This window comes from Thalia democratica, chromosome 2 (genome assembly GCF_965202585.1).
Source record: "Thalia democratica chromosome 2, ktThaDemo2.hap1.1, whole genome shotgun sequence".
Lineage (NCBI taxonomy): Eukaryota > Metazoa > Chordata > Thaliacea > Salpida > Salpidae > Thalia > Thalia democratica.
The window spans coordinates 61,028,462-61,046,845 of record NC_139166.1 but is presented as its reverse complement, the minus strand read 5'-3'; the positions used below and the strand labels follow the sequence as shown (position 1 = coordinate 61,046,845).

Sequence of the window (18,384 nt, the reverse complement as noted above, 5' to 3'; positions counted from 1 at the left end):
AAATAAATCTATGCTTTATATTTTGATAAATTTAAATGAATTAAAGCTTTTCGACTCGTATCTTCGATCCTTTGCAAAGGAAAAGACAAACGCGGTGATTTTTTGATCACTTTCATCAATGTATACAGAGTCAAAAGTCTAACATTCATAAGTACTTCAAAGTCCTTAAGAGGTGAGCTTTGTAGTTGAGAATCGATGCTCATCAAAAAGGAAAAATTAAACAGGCATATATCTGTAAATGAAAAGATATCTCTACTGACAATGTGTTTACTTATTTATTATTTGTTTTTATATATTTTATATAGCTTTTATCCTACATTCTGTATAACTACGTTTTAACTGATTTAAAGCCTTTAACATCCTTTAAAACGTTTAAACCTTTATTTAATTTTTGGCAAGGAAATAACATACGAACCAAAAAACTTTAAGTATACAAATTTATTAAAGATATAGTTATTTTAAGCTGCAAATGGTATTTGAGAATTTAAATATGATTTTTTTAAAGATTATTTTTGTTCAAAATATTTTAATAAAAACAACTGTTAGCAGAAAAAAATTAACACAATATTTGTTTTTTGTACGAAAAAGTATTTTTGTTTAAACGGGCCGGATTACCGTACTTTAACCATCCCTAACATACGCTTGTGATAAAGCTAACACTTAGATAAAAAAATCTGATCTGTTTGTTTTAAACTAATCAAATTTGTCATGGAATAAAGAGAAAAAAGTATAGCCTGCAATTAAAATACGACCCAAAACTAAATTTTTAATAATAAAAGTATGTACTTAGCAAAAATAAGTTGAAAATTAGTGAAACAAAATTGACAACTGGTATTAATCAAGTTGAGAGTAAACTGAATGAGTTTTATGTCAACATCTTTATAATTTTATGCTTTGATAAACTACAAATTATCTTTTTAATATAGTTTCACAAAACTAAAGAAGCCCGTGAAAGTATATATTGAACAAAATTGGTCCCTTATGTCAAAAAAGCTACAAAATATGACAAACTAATTGGAGTAAATTATTTACAATATTGTAGAGCATACAAACAAGTATACAAAAATTAAATTGAAAAAGAAATACTCATATAAAACTAGAAACAGTTTACAAAAAAAAAGGTTTGTGATGAAATAAAAGAATAAAAAATAGTTATGAATCCAACAACTAAAGTGTTTATATTGATCAAAAAAAACGGACAGTAAAGTGCAAGTTGAAAAATAATTTTTTAGTTCTCTTCAAACACTTTTGCGACTTCTATAGCAAAAAGTATAAATTTATAGATACTTTTAGAATTACAGGATGCTTCAATATTAATTACTTTAAGTGTCTAATACTGTGAACTAATTTGTGCTTATAGTTTACTAAAGTTTTTTTAGATTGTTTTGCTTTTTTTTGTTACAAATTTTATGTTATATTTATAAACAGAAATGTTTTTTTTTTCTACAAAAATAGCATTCTTGCTATTTTCAATTAAAATTTCGATAGTATTTTTTTTAAATCGGGGTATCAACAAAAAAGCCAGATTTGATTGGATCTCGTATATCGTTTCTTATACCATTGTTTACTGAATGTTTTTTTTTAACAATATTAATTGAAAACCCCATGGAATATATAGCCAAGAATTTTAGATAATAGTTTTAAGCGTAGACAATCAATACTTATGTAAATAAAACTATAGCTATTATCTAAATTTTTATTTGTTAGAATAGTGGTTACTTTCGTTACTACAAATTGTTTTTTTAATAACAAAAGATTTCTATGGTAACATTAATCAACTAAGAAAACTTCTTATTATTATAAAAAATAAACTTTAAACACTTACTTGTGATTAACAAGCTTTTTTAACTTTAGTACAATAATAAAACTTGTTTTTTACTCTTTTGAAGTAGCTAAAAAGGTGTGTTAAAAAAAACAATTTTATTTCTATTGTATTTTTCAATTCTTTAAAACAAAAGTTTTAAAACAAATACTGCACCTACTTCTGCTATAGAAACAATAAAAAAGTTACTTTATAAATAAAACAAATAATTATAATACTAAATTTACTTTCGATTTATTTTTTTACACATTTACTGTTCTAACACTAACGGAACAATAACAAAAAACTTTTCTGTACTGATTAAGTTGTAAACAGTTAGTATATGACCAAAAATTATAAGTATACTTTCTTTTTAGAAAGCTTTTTAGTTATATATTTAAAGTAAACTAAGTTAGTCGTTGATTTTTATGTTCTGTTTTAATAATAAAAATTAGTATTTAAAATAGGTTATCCTAAATATGTTTCTTACGATATAAAAAGCTTGTTTTTAAACATTTGATTTTTAGAAAATTTAATGTTTTAATCTTTATTTAAAACTTACAAAAACATTTTTTTTTAGTTAGTTGTACATCGTTTTAAAGTTTAAAGTTATTGTTTAAATCAAATATTAATTCGTTGTAATATTAAAATTTATAAAAAACTATTTTTTTGCCGTTAATTAAAAAATGAGTTTGTTTTTTTATTTACCATAGCACAAATAAAATAAAAAAAAATCCGAAGTATCGCTAATAGTGGTTTGTTTTACCAAATTACAGCCTTGTCTTTTATTTTAATTTTATTTTAATGTTTAAATCATTTGACATCTTAATTATTTTAAATAAAACTGAAAAAAAAAAAACTTTATTTGATTAATGACAATAGCTACAGAAGATGGATTTTATTCAAAACTTTTCAATAGAGATTTTTTATTTTTAACAAACAAAAGACTTTAAGCAAATATTATGGGGTAAACGACTATGGTGACCATAACAACTTTTTTGGTATAAATTAATCAGGTTTAAGAGCATATTTTATTTAGGAAAAGGAGGAAGCTTACAAAAAAAAAATTTTATATAAATATATTTTTTCAAAAGTTTAACGTACTATTAGAAAAATATGAACAAAAGAATAAAAGTTATTACACTTTTTAAAGACTAATTAAATTTTAAAGATGACTTATTGTTATTGTTAAGTACAATTAAGTTTTTATACTTCAACAGGTACCTTATAGTTTAAATACATACTTGTAATGTAGGATTTTTTAATATAAATAATACTAACTTAAAAAGTGAACGTATTTCTAAAACTTTTGTATATAATTTTTTTACAGCTTATGTGATTTAGTTTTATAAAGCTTAGCTTAAAAAATACTATTTCGATATTTTTATTTTTAACAATGTTCTCTCATCAAAAGACAGTAACATAACTTTCCATGCTTAATTTCCAGAAATTTATTGGTTAAAATGAAGCTAAATACATGTTATTTGTTGTTTTTGCTTTTCACGTCACTTGACAAAACTAGATCATGCGACGGAAAGGAGTTCAAAATTGAGGCAGCAAAAAAGTTGTTTTGTAGCGATGACACCCGCCATAATGTAACTTTTCAAAAAGGTGCTAAAGGTGGTTGTTGAGTTTTTACAAGTAAAATTTTGCATATAAAATTAAACACGTTCATCTCTTTTTTGAAAACAGGTTTTGTAAAACATTAAAATATGCTTTAATGTAAGTATATATAATGTAACTGCAACTGTGCATAAATATTTTCAGGCGACAAAGGAGAGGTATGTGAAAATAGTGACGTCATAAGAAAGATTGAAACTCTCAATCGCGAAAACAAAGTTTTGAGTCAGAAATTGTCTACGTTGGAACAAACGTTTGATTTTATTACGAAAATAAACGAAACACGTTAGCTGTTTATAAATATAAAAAGATATTAGTATTGTTTTTATTTTTATTTTTTCAAAAGCTTTACCTTAATAACATTTTAATAAATTGTTAAGTTGATATCTAAGTAATTGTTTTTAGATTTTTCTTAATCAAATTGAATTTAAATTTCTAAAATAAATAAAAATTTAAATACAAGCGTACTTTTTAAAAGTTTAAAAGTTTGTCTTATTATACAAATAACTACTTGAGTTTATTTACAACACTTTGTCTACCTATTTTGTCTCTTTAAGTAATTTTATTATAAAATTTAATATAATGATCAACAAATTGCAGAACAATGTTGAGAAATAACAAAAGAGAGTATAATATGTTTTACAAAAGTAAACATTAAAATGCATATATGTAAGTAAAATTATATCAATAAATCTTATAAGTAAATCAAAATTAAAAATTAATAACATTTGTGATATCTATATAGGCTTTAGCTCTAAGAAGGTTGTAAAAAATAGGTAGCTGTCAAATTTGCACGAGCGTACAAAATAGTACTAGGGCACAAAATTGCACGAAGATACTTTTGCACGGGTTGATTTTTTATTTTTTTATTTTTTTTTTACTATCACTCTTACCCCTAACCCTTACCCTCGGTCGGTAGCTTTTCTTTTTAACTAATTTAGTTTTACTTATTCTTTTTTTTTATATAACTTTTATTAGTTTTTTTTACTATTACTGTTACCTCTAACCCTTACCCTCGGTCAGTAATTTTTTTTGTTTTATTTTTAGTTTATCTTTTAGTTTTTTTTTTATCTGTTTTAATTTTTTTTTTTTTTACATTCATGCAAAAATGACAATCCGTGCAATTTTATCCCCTCGTGCAGTTTTATGCCCTCGTGCAAATTTGTCTTTGGTCAAAATGATCTTCGTGCAATTTAGTCATCATGCAATTTTGACCCGTTCCTGTTTGCAAAAAAATCACTATGGTTAATAATGGTAAAACTTATAAATTCACGATTAAAATTTTTGTTAGTAGTTATAATTGTGTTAGTAACCAAAGTTGAATAAAATAGTCTTGTTATACAATATGAGTGCAAAAATGAAAAATTATACAAAAACAAGACTGTTGGGTAGGAATAATTCAATATACAAAAAAAAACTTAGGGTGCAAAAAAGTAAAGCAAAAACTATTTAACACTTTATTTTAAATCTTAAAGATCTTTTACACCAAAATATTTATGTTACCCGACCAACTTTTTTTAAACAAAACTACACATCTGAAGCTTGTTAATTCGTATTCCTTATAAACTATTTTAATCCTGGACGTTAAAAGGCATCCAAAAGGTTTGCAACTTAATAACCAAAAGGTTTTTTTATGCACCAGGTCCTTAGACCAAACTTTTTGAGCGTTTTTTGTCGTTCAATAATTAACAAAGTTCACGTAACCAGCTTTAACCACTTAAATATTGTAGCGCAGTAAACAAAAACAAAACTATTAGGAAAATTCTTTTAAACCTATGTTTGAGGAGACATCTAAGTTTATCACTAATCTTTTCAACATAGTTTATCATTATATGCTAAACAGTTTATGACTACACATTCAAGATAACTCCGAGCAAGGGAAGTTTTGATAGCTGCAGAAGACAGTGTCAGCAGATGGGTTGAGATCTTATCCAGGTTAATTTCGGTATCAATGGTTTGAAGTATCATTCGTAAGTCTTCTATTAATTAAACCTTGGAAATTTTTCTAAATATATATGTTAAAAAAAAAAATTGAAAATTGAGTTTATGATATAAATAATACTTTATTTTCATAACTTGTTTGAAAGAATTAAAATGTTATGATAACTAAAATAGCTGAAATATTACTCGGTTTTATAAGAGTTTTAGTGTAAAAGTTTATTAATAAACGTAAAAATCGTAAAAAAGCTTTCATTTAAGTTTAAGGTGGTAGAAATCAACGAACAAAGCCTTTTAAATTTACTTTTTAGTCTACTATGGAAAATGATGGAGTCTTCAGGAAAAAAGTTATGGATCGGTATAACAGATAGAGAACAGGAAGGAGTTTTCAAATATCTAAACGGACATATAGTAAATGCACAAGCAGGCCAGGATGAAACACTTCTCTACTACTTCAAAAATGGACAGCCTGACAACTATGAAAATAACGAAGACTGTGTAATTATTTTACCTGAGACCTTACAACTTAATGATGCACCTTGCACTGATGCCTTTTTTGGGTTATGTGAAATAAAAAGATATTTTTTTTAATTTTTTATGTATTGTTAAAGTTAAAGAACTTATAAACTGTTTATAGTTTTATGACATAATTGTAATTGTTAATAATTTTTTAGTTTTTAATGAACTAACTGTTTATGAACATTTGAATCTGTTTGTTACCGATTTATATTGATAACGTGTAGACTTTAAATTTTAACAACTTTTAAAGCAATTCATTTTATATTTTCATTTTTTAGATACTTTTTTCTACAATATATATCCGTTATGTGTATGTTTTGTAGTAATAATATGAAATGAATAAAGCGTTGATTATTTATATTTCCTTTTTAATTTTCTTAATTAACATGCATTTATCATAATAAGATAGGTTATTAAAGCTGAAAAAAACAAATGTTTACTTTTGTATAAAATAAAAGCTTAAAATTAAATAAATCTTGAAAAGAAGAAGCATATTAATTAGTTAAACTTTTGTACTGACAAACTTTTAATAAAAAACTGTGGTACTATTTTCAATATTACTTTAATTAGAGTTTTTTGTCTAAAAGAAGAGTTGAAAACATTATTTTAATTTTTTTTTAATTTTAAACAATATGTCTTCCACAAAAAGTATCGATTAAATTTTTGTTTTAAATTTGCTATGGTTAATTAAATAAAAAAACACTTTTATTTCACCTTTGAAAAAAGAAAAACAGTATAACTATTTTTAACGTACAACTACAAGACAAAATTGTTTCTGTTAGATTGTTAATTTGTTATGAATTCTAAAAGAAAACTTTTGCTGCATTTTATAACAGGAAATCGTAGCTATAAAAAAAAAAGATTTAAATGTAATCCTACTTTATATCATTATTAGTTTTAACTTTAGTATTTGAAAAACTTCTGGCACTTTGACATGTTTATTAAGTTTAGTTTTGATATTTGTTAATGTCACATGTGAAACTTAGTTTTAAAAAAAAAAAAATAATAACATTTTACCAGTAACATGCAACCAAGTAATTTGAAGTCCTTAAATTAGAAGCATTATTTTTATTAAAACCGACTTAAGTTAGTCACTGTGCTAAACGAAGTAGTGTTAATTCCAAGAAAAAACAAAAGAAACAAAATTAGTTTTTTATTTTAACTTTACTTTTGTGTTTTCGAATTTCGTTTTTATAAAATGTTATTCGTGATAACTATCGTGGATGAGACGCGTTAGCTGTTTTGGGCTCTTTAACAATAAGTTTTTATTAAAAGAAAAATTTAGTTATTTGCTAAAAACTGTAATACTTGTTTTGTTACTAAAAGGATTGTAATGTGCTATATTAACACAATGAAAACAAATAAAAAGTTTTATTTTGGTTTATTTTTAACTGAAATGGATTATAAACCTAGGATTTTAAACTTGATTTTATTTCCTTAGTTTTCTATTTCAACAAAGTTTGTAAATAGCAAAATTGTTCATATACTTTTTACATTTTGTGATGGTCAAAAGATATGACTAGGTAAGTTTAAAGTTAAATCAATAATTACTCAAACTAGTCTTAATGATGAATAAGATAATAAAGGCTGCTGTAGTGAGAAAACTCAAAAATCACGTTTAATTTTTTATAACAAACGGTTTTCGAAATCTTGTTCAATACAATACAAAATATGTATAGAAAATAGTTAATTTATGTTTATCGTATGCTTTATAAATAGTACAACTTATTTTAATGTCATATTTTGAAATTTATATAAATTTCATCTAAATACTTCTCAAAGGAAGAAAATAGTTAGGAATTTATTTTATTGAAAACTCGAAATACTTTTTTTAGTTCAAATTGGAAGCAATATTTTTATTAGAGTTTACTAGGTAGCACGTTAATATGGATGAACGTGTTAAAACAAAAACATAAACGCTAAAAAAAATAGTTATGTTAATTATCAAAAAACATTTCACAATTATCACTAAATATTTCAATAAAGTTGAAAATACATTATCTGTTTAAAACAGAAAAACTATTTTTTTTCAAGTTGATTAAAACAAGTTAAGATACTGTTATATCAACTCTGGCATATCTACTTCTCCCAAGTAAGTAACAGACAGTGGTGATGATGTCATCAAATGTGACGTCATAAACACCTCGGCGTCACTTTGAAACACGTGACGTTTGTTCCAGATGAAGTCGTCTGTTAGTTACCAATACGACTAATTTGTTTGAATAAAACATTAAATATATAAAATCAAGTAATGAGAAAATAGAAAAGTTTTCCCTTATATACTACTTTAAAGCTCGTTGTTAAATTTGTACATAGTTGTTATACACTTTTAATTTTTTAATGTATTAACTTAGCTATATTTTTATCGTATTTACGGTACTGAAAGTAATATAAAATTTAAGTTGTTCTTGTTTGAAATAAAATCAATGTTTCTTCAAGTATGTTTTCTGAATTTAAAAATAAGCAGTGTGCTTTAAATCATTACAAAGTCTACATAACTGGTTAACATTCTAAAGATTTTTTAAATACGTTATACAAAAAAACATTCTTTAAAATTAATGCATACACTATAAACTGAAAGTATTAAATACTATTCAACACAATTTTTTTTTTATCTTACATCTTTACCTAAAAAGTTTTTTATGTATTGTCTTCCGAAAAAAAGTATTAGTTTACTAGACACGTTGCATAGTAAACTTGTCTTACTTTTGGTTATTTAGAAAATAAAAACTAAAACAAGCCTTGTTTTTAAAGGTTTGATAAAATAATATTTTCAAAAACTAGTAATTTACATGTTCAAAAAAAGCTTTACTTATTACAATGTTTAAAAAAAGGAATTTAAAGTAGTTTTATTTGCATAAAAATAAAAACTTTTTTAACAATAATACTACTAAGTTATTTGTCTTATCTAAAAAACACTGCTCAATTTACTGTAAAGTAAAGAGGTTTACTATTTCATTAATATTTGACAAGTCCAAATTTTCCCCACTGAATTCGAGTTATAAAAAATAAAAGTAGTTTGCGCTTTTGTTATTATTTAACGAAAATACTAAAAATAAACTATTAAAAAATCACATGTTTGTTTTTTTAGGTTTTTTAGTTTATTATTGTAGATTAACACATTAATATTGTTTAAAGTTTACAAACAACAAACATTAACTTTAATATTAACATAACAACTAACTTTAATTGTGAGTATCATATATCCGTATTTTACACTTTTGTTGCATAATCATACTTATTACTATTGTTTACATTTTTGCAACTTCTCCAATTGGATTTCCTACAATCAATAATCCGCAGAAGTAAGGTGAATGTGTTTGTTATTAAAATCCCCATCAAAAGTAAATGTAAGACATAGGGAGCATTTGAATTCTGTTGATTATTATAAATTTATGTTTTAATTTTTTTTTTTGTATTTCAGTAGTGTTAATAAACATAGCTGAATACATAAAACTTTAATTTGTTAGCATTCAATACCTTTAGTAGCAAAATTTATTTGTAATGTAACGACGCAAAGTATTTTTCTCAGGGGGTTGATAAAGTTTACAAGTATTTATAAAACGACTATTTTGAAAAAACTAATTAAGTAAGATAGTGTAATCAATTCAAACAAATCGTTTGTACGCAAAAGTTTATCTCTAAGAAAAAAAATATATTTATATCATAAAAATAAGCTGAATATTTTTTTAGTTTGAGCATCTTCTCAAATGTTACCGCGACGCCTCAGTTAAGTTACTGTATACTTTATTCAAGGTGTACTAAACGTCTAACAAGACATTTATAAAAAAATCTGTTTAAAAAATAAAACGTATATAGCAATAAAAAAATTTTAAAACTAACTGTACGATAAGTAAGCACTGTGAGTTGAATTACCAGAAGTAAAAAGCACAAAACTAATCCGAAGATGGATAAATTTGTCATGAAACTTACCTGTTATAAAATATATAGTATTACTTCGATGGTCTGTTTAAAAAAGTTAAACGTTTATTTTCATTGCAATATTTGTTTATACAGATAAAAAATTACTGATACTTGAAGAAAACATTTTTAATGTTGTCAAAGTAAAAAGTTTGTATAGACATAATTAAACGTATTTGACGATACAATTATAGCTGCAAACTTTAATTTTTTTCAAAATAACAATAAACTTTAACTTGAAATACATGACTGAGCACAGTTCATGCCATAAATTACAATCTAAAACTAATTTGCTAAATCGGTTGAATATTTGTGTTTATTGAATGTTTCAAACAAAATGTTTAGTAAATAGTCTTGTTGATAAATTTAGTATTTTATTTTATTTTTTTTTATAAATAATACTTAAAATTTCATATCAAAAGATAATTATAACCTTTCTTTTATTCTCTATTCTGTCCGCCAAGTGAAGTCCGAAGTTTGCAGAAACAAGTGCCTAATATTTGTTTAGTTTAAGTATGCATTACATTTTAATCAAAATGTTCAATTATTTAAATCACCTTATTCCTAAACATGTTAAAGTAACTTAAATAATGAGGATAAATTCTTCATATAAAATAGTATTATGGATAACCCGTGATTTCTAAAGAAAAATTTTTTCTTATATAAAGTTTATTTCTAGATCAGATTTTATAGAAAGTTTAAATAACTATGTTTAGATGTTAGTTCTATAAAAGTATTTTACTTAAATATACAACATTATATAAAGCGTTATTTTAATTTTAAAAGAGCTTAAAACAAATAGTTAACAGTTTCACAGATATTTAACAGTTTCACTTTTATAGAAACATTGACTTTCATTTAGCTGAAAACAGTCAAAATAAGTTTAAAACTAAGAATCATACAAGTTTTAAAAAGGTTTCCTAACATTTTTTAAACAAGTTTTACAACAAAGTTTATATTCGTTTAAGTCATTAATTTTTAATTTTTGTTTTAGACAATTTATTGTAAACAGAAATTAATAAAAAATTTAATAATAAACGCACAAAAGTAGAGCAGAAATATCCGTGGCCTTTAGAATCATAAGCTATCAAATCAGAAACTGCCAGAGACATAAGAAGCAAAGAAAAAACCACAACACAACTCTAAAAATATTATAAAAATTATTTAGATTAGTTAGAAAAAAGTACTAAAAATATTAAAGTTGAAATCTAATAAATAAAATAACGTTAGTTAGATAAGCTTATTATCTTTGAAGGAAAAATATTTTGACACAGCTAAACTTTTCAAAATTTAATTTTAAAAATCAAACAAGTACTTAATATAAAATTCATGAGCTACAAGTGGTACAAACTTAACAAGATGCTTAATGGTAATCCAAAATTTTAAAATTACATAAATTTTAAATACACCTTGATAAATTAACTTATTTAGAAATTAGATAAACAATAGCTAGTAAAATTATTATCTGTTTTTAACTTTTTTAACAAAAAATTTAATAATTTACTAAAGTTTGTAAAATAGTTAAAAGTATAATTTTACATCACTGAACCATTAGCAAGAAGAATTAACAAACTATTTTATCTTAAACTTATAATCATTATTAGTTTGACTAAAGTCTTAAAAAAGTTATAAGTTTGAATTTTGAACAGTATTACATGAATTCTTTTTAAATTGAATCCAACTTACTTATTGTCTTTTAAGTTTAAAACTTAAGATTTTTTTATGAATTTAAATCAAGTCAACTACGTTTATATTTTAACAATAAAAATTTTTAATTTTTAAATAAATATTTTGCTGTCATACTGTAATATAGTTTTAATTATCAAATTCTAATAAACAAAACGTTTGTTTACCTGTGCATGTTGTACAAAAAATAAAACTTTTAAGCATAGATAAAAAATAGTACAAAGTTATAAAAATCATTGACTTAAATAGTGTTTTTTTTGTAAACTTGTGTAAGTAGCATAACATTATTAAAGTACTTTTACCTTATACATATAATTATTTCTAATACTACTTATCAAAGGTTTGTTAACAGTAAATATTGAAACTTACATCGTATCTGTTACTCATCTTAATGCCATCGTTTTCAACTTGACTTTCTATTAGCTTTCTATCACCTTCACAGCTTTGCAGTTTGGCTCTTTTGCAGACGCAACCCATATCACAAAATTTAAAATTTAAAAAAGCTTCTACAAAGTAATGGGTTTGTTTTAATGATTTTAATAATTGCCAATGATTTTAGTGAAAACGTTTTTATAAAACTTAGATTCAAGTAACTTTAAACTCAAATTAACTTGATACTTTAAACGGTATATTCTTATGTACAACTAACGTATATTGATTATAGTAAGAAACGATTAACCAAAAAGCTATTATAATAGATCAACAACAGTTTTTAAGTTTTTACTAGTTTGTTACCTCCAAATAGAAAAAAAAATCTAAGATAAATTAAATATACTGCAGATTTAAAACTTGCGTACTTACATTAGCTGTTAAGTACTGTCAGCTGCAAACTCCAGGCGCTTCTGATTGGCTAATCTACTTTTTTTAAACTAAAGTCTTGATTTAAAAAACTCATATTTATTAATTTGTTTTATCTTCAGATAAGGTTGGTTCAGGTTTACATTTAGAGTTTTTGGTAAAATGGGCAAAGAACAGAAATTCAAATGTTAAAATGTACTGCTGTTTTAATACATTACTTCCTTTGCTAATATCATGAATGAAAACCTTACTACTGCAGTTAGTTAGCTAAAACAGAAACAAAAGCTATCTAACTGTAAAATAGATCATCCTTTTAAAAATATAAGCTGTATATCACCAATTTAATTAAATATTAATACAAAATTGTTTATCTTACAGTTCTGTAACTTGCTTAGTTTATCTAAAAACTTTTTTTTCTGATCTTTTATATTAATGTGCTCGCGAGCTATTCTTGACTTTCATAGAAAATAACATTAGTTCTGTTATTATTTATTTTTTCAAAACTTTTATCAGTAAACAAAGTTTCGTTCAATGAGCTTATTAGTACTAACATTAAAATCAAGAAAGTATGTTTAAAAGTCATGGAAGATAAGAGAATGTAAACAAAACTAAAAAGTTAAACAAAAATAAATATATACTTACAAAAAAAATCAAACTATTTTCTTGTGGTTAAATGTATGGTAAAGTTAAAATTTTAGTTAAGTTTCTGCTTAGTAATTAATAGTTGAAAAGGATTAAAATAAAAATCAAATATAATAAAAACCTGGGTGTAGGCTTCTTTTTTCATCTAGCAAGCTTTTAAAAATAATTATTGGTTTAATGAAATGATAGTTGTTAGTATTATAAAAGAGTTATAAGTTGAAAAATATTCTAATACGGTTAATTAAAATTATGACGTAGCTTTCGAAAATTAAAAACTATGAAAGTTTAAAAATTTTCTCGAAGAGTTTTTTGTAAAACATATTAGTTTGCTGAAAATTGGTTATAGTAACAAACAATTAATCAAAAACTTTTTACTAAAATAGAATCAGCTCAATATTTAAAACTTTCTTAAGAAATAATTTCGCTTACTTATACAAAAAAGCACTACCAAAACCACGATATCATAATATTTTTGATATGAAAGATTTTAAAAAGTTCAAATAGATGCTGTTACTAGTTAAAATATTTTCCATATTCTGTACATTTTATAATTCTTTATTTCTTATAAATAAGAAGTTAAAGTATCTGTGCATCTAATTACTATCAAAATTTATATATAAATAAGTCTTATGCGCTTATGAAGTTGTGTCAGTAAAACCCTAATATTCATAAATCTAATAAAAAATATAAAAAGTATCTCTTTTTGAACTTTCATTTTGGCTTGCAAATAAAGTTTATGAAATGTTAAAAAACAAAATAAAAAATGCATTACTGAACCTGACAAGCTGCTACGCATTGCACCACATTCTTATGTTTAAACTTGTACCGAAACAGGTATTGTATGCTACACTGGTTTTCAAATGTCAATACACGTTTTAATGCATGAAAGCGTTTAAAAAACGTTAAATACTGCTTGCCCAGGTAACGAAAACCTTTTATGATAAAAGCTAAAGCGCTGCTTTATTAAGCCATCTAAATGAAAAAATTAAAAACCGTGACTTACTGTATTACTTTTATGGTTAATATAGCGTTTTTGTGTGTTTAAACGTTTAGAGAGCTTGATTAGTCACATCCTGTGGTTTTAGTCAACTGCATTGTTCTTGATATTGTACTAAGCTGCATGCATTCTGGTTAAGTGTCTTCGTAAAAATGCATTCTGGTCGGAGCTATAAACTTTGAAAAATCTGCTTAAAATAGAAATTGAAACAGTACTAGTAATATAGTTTTGTTTGCGTTTTTTTAATTTTCTTACGATCTTAGTTTTCTAAGATTAACATGTTTATTTATTATTGTCATATGTGGTTAAAGCTTAGTGATTTTATTAACAGCCAAAATTTTTACATAAAGTATTCTTCCAATTACCTAAAGTGAAATAAAAGCCTAAAATATAAACACAATTAAAACTCTGTACTATATAAAGTTAAATTAATTTTCTTTTAATTTTAACACCTCAGTTTAATTTTATAAACAAAACTATAACATTCTTAAAAATAATAAACTAAAAAAGGTGTGTCTGAAAAATTCAAATGTTTCTATAAAAAAGCTTTATGCTGTTTAAACTATGGTTAAAGTTGTATAAAAATAATTACCAAACTAAAACTTTTCTTGCTTACTTTTTTTTCTGAAAAAAAAATATTTTTTGGCCTAGACATACGGAAAATAAAACTATCTTTTTAAACGAAATTTTTATTTTACAGCTCTCTTTTATAGATCAAATCAAAAAATTTATTACACTTATTGATAGAGAACAATTTAAATTAAACTTTAGTAAATTAAAATCAATACCTCCTATTTTGAAAATGTTTATTCATGTTTAACAACTGTTATTGTCAGTTTACAAACTTAAGTAAAAAATATTTCAACTCGTACTTGATCCAATGAAACATTTTCCAAATGTAAAGGCGTTAGATTAAGTTATCTATGTTTTTTTATTATGCCCAAAAAAACTATCTATTTACAAAGGTTTATAGAAACTGTAACCCGCGTAAAGTCTCATTACAGTAATTTAACTTCAAAGTATAGCTATATCACTGTCAGCTTCCAGTTTTTAAACCTACCATAAAACTTGTATGTTTACAACTCATTTGTCATTAAACTAAACTGAACCTAACACAAAAACTAAAAAAGACACTACTTATTATAAACTACATTTAGTTGTAACTAGTGTTAACAACAATAATAAAAATATTTAAAAAATGCTTAAAAAAAACTCTGTTTTTTTACAAATCTGTGTAAAGTGAACAATTATTATAACCAAAAGGTTCCTTTGTACACCTAGTCCTTAGACCAAACTCTTTTAGCGCTTTTTTATTGTTCAATAAACAGTATATATTCACACCAAAAACTACTCTTTGAAGTTTACATATCATATACAAAGCCTATTTTGATGATAGTTTTTCAGTTTTTAAAACGAGAGTTATAAAAAGTACGTAGGCGAGTAAGTTTTTTTTTAAGTTGATAAGTTACTACAGCATATGTAAAAAAATTGATGACAATATTGTTTTATCTTAACTCAATCTAATTCAAGAAAGCAAGTTTTATGGTTTAAAACTAACTTTTTACTGACCTTATGGTAGTTCTTAATTTTTAAACAACCAAAAATAGGTTTTATAATATAAAACAAGTTAATATACTATTTTATATCAAAATGTGTTTTAATCTGAGTTAAAAAATTCAGTTAATGAGTAAATTTCGAAACTTAAAAAACATGTATGCGAAAAAGATGTTCTCAAGTACAATAAAAATATGAGACAATAAAAATCAAGTAAAAAAAAGTTTTAACATTTTATGTAGTAAAACTTCAAACGACAAATTTAAACAGGAATTTTCTGCATTAAAAGTAAGCTAAGAAAAAATGTCACAACTTGGGGCGTCGCGTGGAACATTGGAACAAATGCTACTTCTAAAACTATTGTGAAAATTGTTTTTGTGTTATAAAACTGATAAATTTTATTTTTTATGTAAACTTTTGTTTACAAACAATTTTTTTTAGTTGTTTTAATTTTATCTTACTTCAGACTTTAGATTTCATTTTCAAAACAATGTTTCACTTGTTCGAAATAATTTAAATTTTATCCTCAATTGAATAGTAAAGACATCAGTAGGCTGGAAAAATTTGTAAACAAACAAAACAAGACTCTTGAAAAATAATAAATTTAATTATTAGTAAGTCAAGAACATTTAGAATAATCTCTAAAGAAAAAGGGCAAAAAAGTTTTATCATACTAAGTTTTTTATTCTTTAAATCAACATAAGGGGTTTTCTAAGTACTTGCAAATTTTCTGCACCCCTTAACAAAACTACCACGTGTCGCCACTGGTTTTAAGTTTATTTTAACAAAAAATCTACTAGTTTCACGTACTAGCAACAAATGTGCATACAGTCAGGGCAGTCAACTTTCTAATGTTCTCTACACCAGTCTATAATGCATTCCTCGTGGAAAGTATGCTTGCTTGGAATTTCGCACAGCTGTTGACACTCAGTTATTAAGGAAAACTTTTTTTTCTGCGACAAGATGTCCTTTACACAACATGTACTTGAAAGAAAGTTCCTTACCCTATTTATTAATAAAATCTTTGTATCTCATATTTAGTTTGATTTTGAGTTCCAAAAATGAACATTTTGTATTTTTCTAGGTTTGGTCATCTAAAATTCTTTACTTTTTGAAACTTTTCAACTCTTCGTCAATTATGTGCAGTAGGTTGGATACTTTAAAAAATTACAAATAAAAACCAAGAAATTTTGTATCTTCAAAAAGACCAAGCTGAAACGTCTATTTGCTAATAAAATATAATTTGCGCACAGTGTTTTATCTGCTAAAAGAAGTGAATTAAATTAAATTATAACTAGGTATAAAAGGTTTAATAAAAAATTTAAGGCTTCAATACAGGAAAGAGATTATAAAAAGATAGTTTGTATCAATGGCGATGCGTGGTATTTGTGTTAGGTAGTGCAATAAATTTAAAAGTATATTTAAAACTTCTTAGTTTGATACTTTTTAAAACAAATGATTCTTAAACAAAATTTTTTTCAACAAATGATAATTTTATAAACTTTGTAATATTATAACAAGCTTTTTAACTTTTTTAGGTGGATCATTTTCCCAATATTTTACCCCGCAAAACGCCCCTGATTTCCATATAAGTATATATAATTCATAAAGTCTAAGTTTAGATGTTTTAATATATTGATACTCAACTGTTAAATTTATAATTACTAGAAAAATAATCAGTGTTATATTGTCTTGCCAAAACCAACAGTGCATGTATAGTGTGTGGAGTCATTTTTGTACAAAGGGTCACTTTTGCCCGAAGCGTCATTTTTGCACGATTAGCTTGTACAAGTCACCGCTAAAATCGTCAACCGCTGCTCGCCAAGCCGGCAGAAGGAACCGCTTACTAACCAAATTTATTTCCGTAAATATTTCAACTAAAGTAAATTAAGTTAAGTACCTAGTAACTAACTATTAGTAGTTTTTGATAGCACACATCAGACTTTTGTAACGCTTATTAATTTTGATTTTGTAAAATACGCTTCTTATATCAATGCTAAGTTTATATTCCAATAGTTATGGTTCACACGACATTCTAAAAGAAATATACACTTAAAATAAAAAAGTTATTTCCAGAAAGTTTGTTGCTGAGAAAAAGTAGCAATGTCGTTTTTACGCTACACTTAAGAAATATACTTTTCGTTTCTAAATCATCCAAAACTAAACATCGAATCGAAGATAAATTGGTTAAACTTTATGCCCACATAAACGGACGTATTAAAATTCAACAGTAGCCTTTAATGATTAAATTTTAGTAGTTGTTTATATTTAGGTTGTTTTGCAAATCTGTAAACTTTAAAGAACAAATTGATAATTGTCTTCTATAAGTTCTGTTTTTTTTTGGAATAATTATTTATAATTTGTACCGATATTTAATTATTTTGTTGTATTGAAGTAATTTTAATCTGGCAAGGAAATTTCTAATTTAATCTAACCCCTTCGTCATAAAACTTTGCCGACCCCTTTTCAGAAAATTTTTAATTAATCGCTGCATTAGTATCTTAATTTTAAAAAAATAGCATATAAATAAAAAAAATTATTCTATGTTTTCTTTTTTTACTATCTTGTGCTATGATTAAAAACATTCGTAAGGTATATTGATAAACTTGTTGTTAAAGTTAGTTTATAAATTTTTGAAGAGTCTAACTTTTTTTTGTTTTTTAAAACACTTTTTTTACGTAGAACATAAAACTATTCTTAAACTTTTTTTAGTTTAGCTGTATTTTAGTAGCAACTTAGCATACTTTCTAGATCTCTAAGATATTACCTTTCAACTCTTACTGAACTACGACGAAAGATTATCTTATGGTATCATCGTAACAAAATGGTAATTTAGACTAAAAAATATATAATACTATAGAATACTTTTATTTTAATATGATGATCATTGTGCAAAGTATTTTGTTTG

At 24.5% G+C, this 18,384-nt stretch overlaps 1 protein-coding gene across 1 annotated transcript; it reads right to left on the bottom strand.

The window, feature by feature from the left end:
- Positions 1-7,963: 7,963 nt before the first annotated feature.
- Positions 7,964-11,983, bottom strand: LOC145830019 (uncharacterized). The gene is made up of 6 exons (XM_082937911.1): positions 11,855-11,983; positions 10,843-10,941; positions 10,233-10,292; positions 9,722-9,811; positions 9,063-9,253; positions 7,964-8,068 (listed from the first exon to the last, which is right to left on the bottom strand). Exons 1-5 carry the CDS (start codon positions 11,960-11,962, stop codon positions 9,092-9,094), a joined length of 519 nt encoding a protein of 172 aa, XP_082794037.1. The 5' UTR covers positions 11,963-11,983; the 3' UTR covers positions 7,964-8,068; positions 9,063-9,091.
- Between the last annotated feature and the right edge of the window lie 6,401 nt (positions 11,984-18,384).

Bases quoted from the DNA above. Each gene is read 5' to 3' on its own strand.
- LOC145830019 (XM_082937911.1), bottom strand. From the start codon at position 11,962: ATGGGTTGCGTCTGCAAAAGAGCCAAACTGCAAAGCTGTGAAGGTGAT. The intron at 10,942-11,854 runs GTAAGTTTCAAT...TAATATTTTTAG, and splicing joins AGATGAGTAACAGATACGAT to AGTTGTGTTGTGGTTTTTTC. The intron at 9,812-10,232 runs GTTATAATTATC...ATTTTATAACAG, and splicing joins GAATAGAGAATAAAAGAAAG to GTAAGTTTCATGACAAATTT.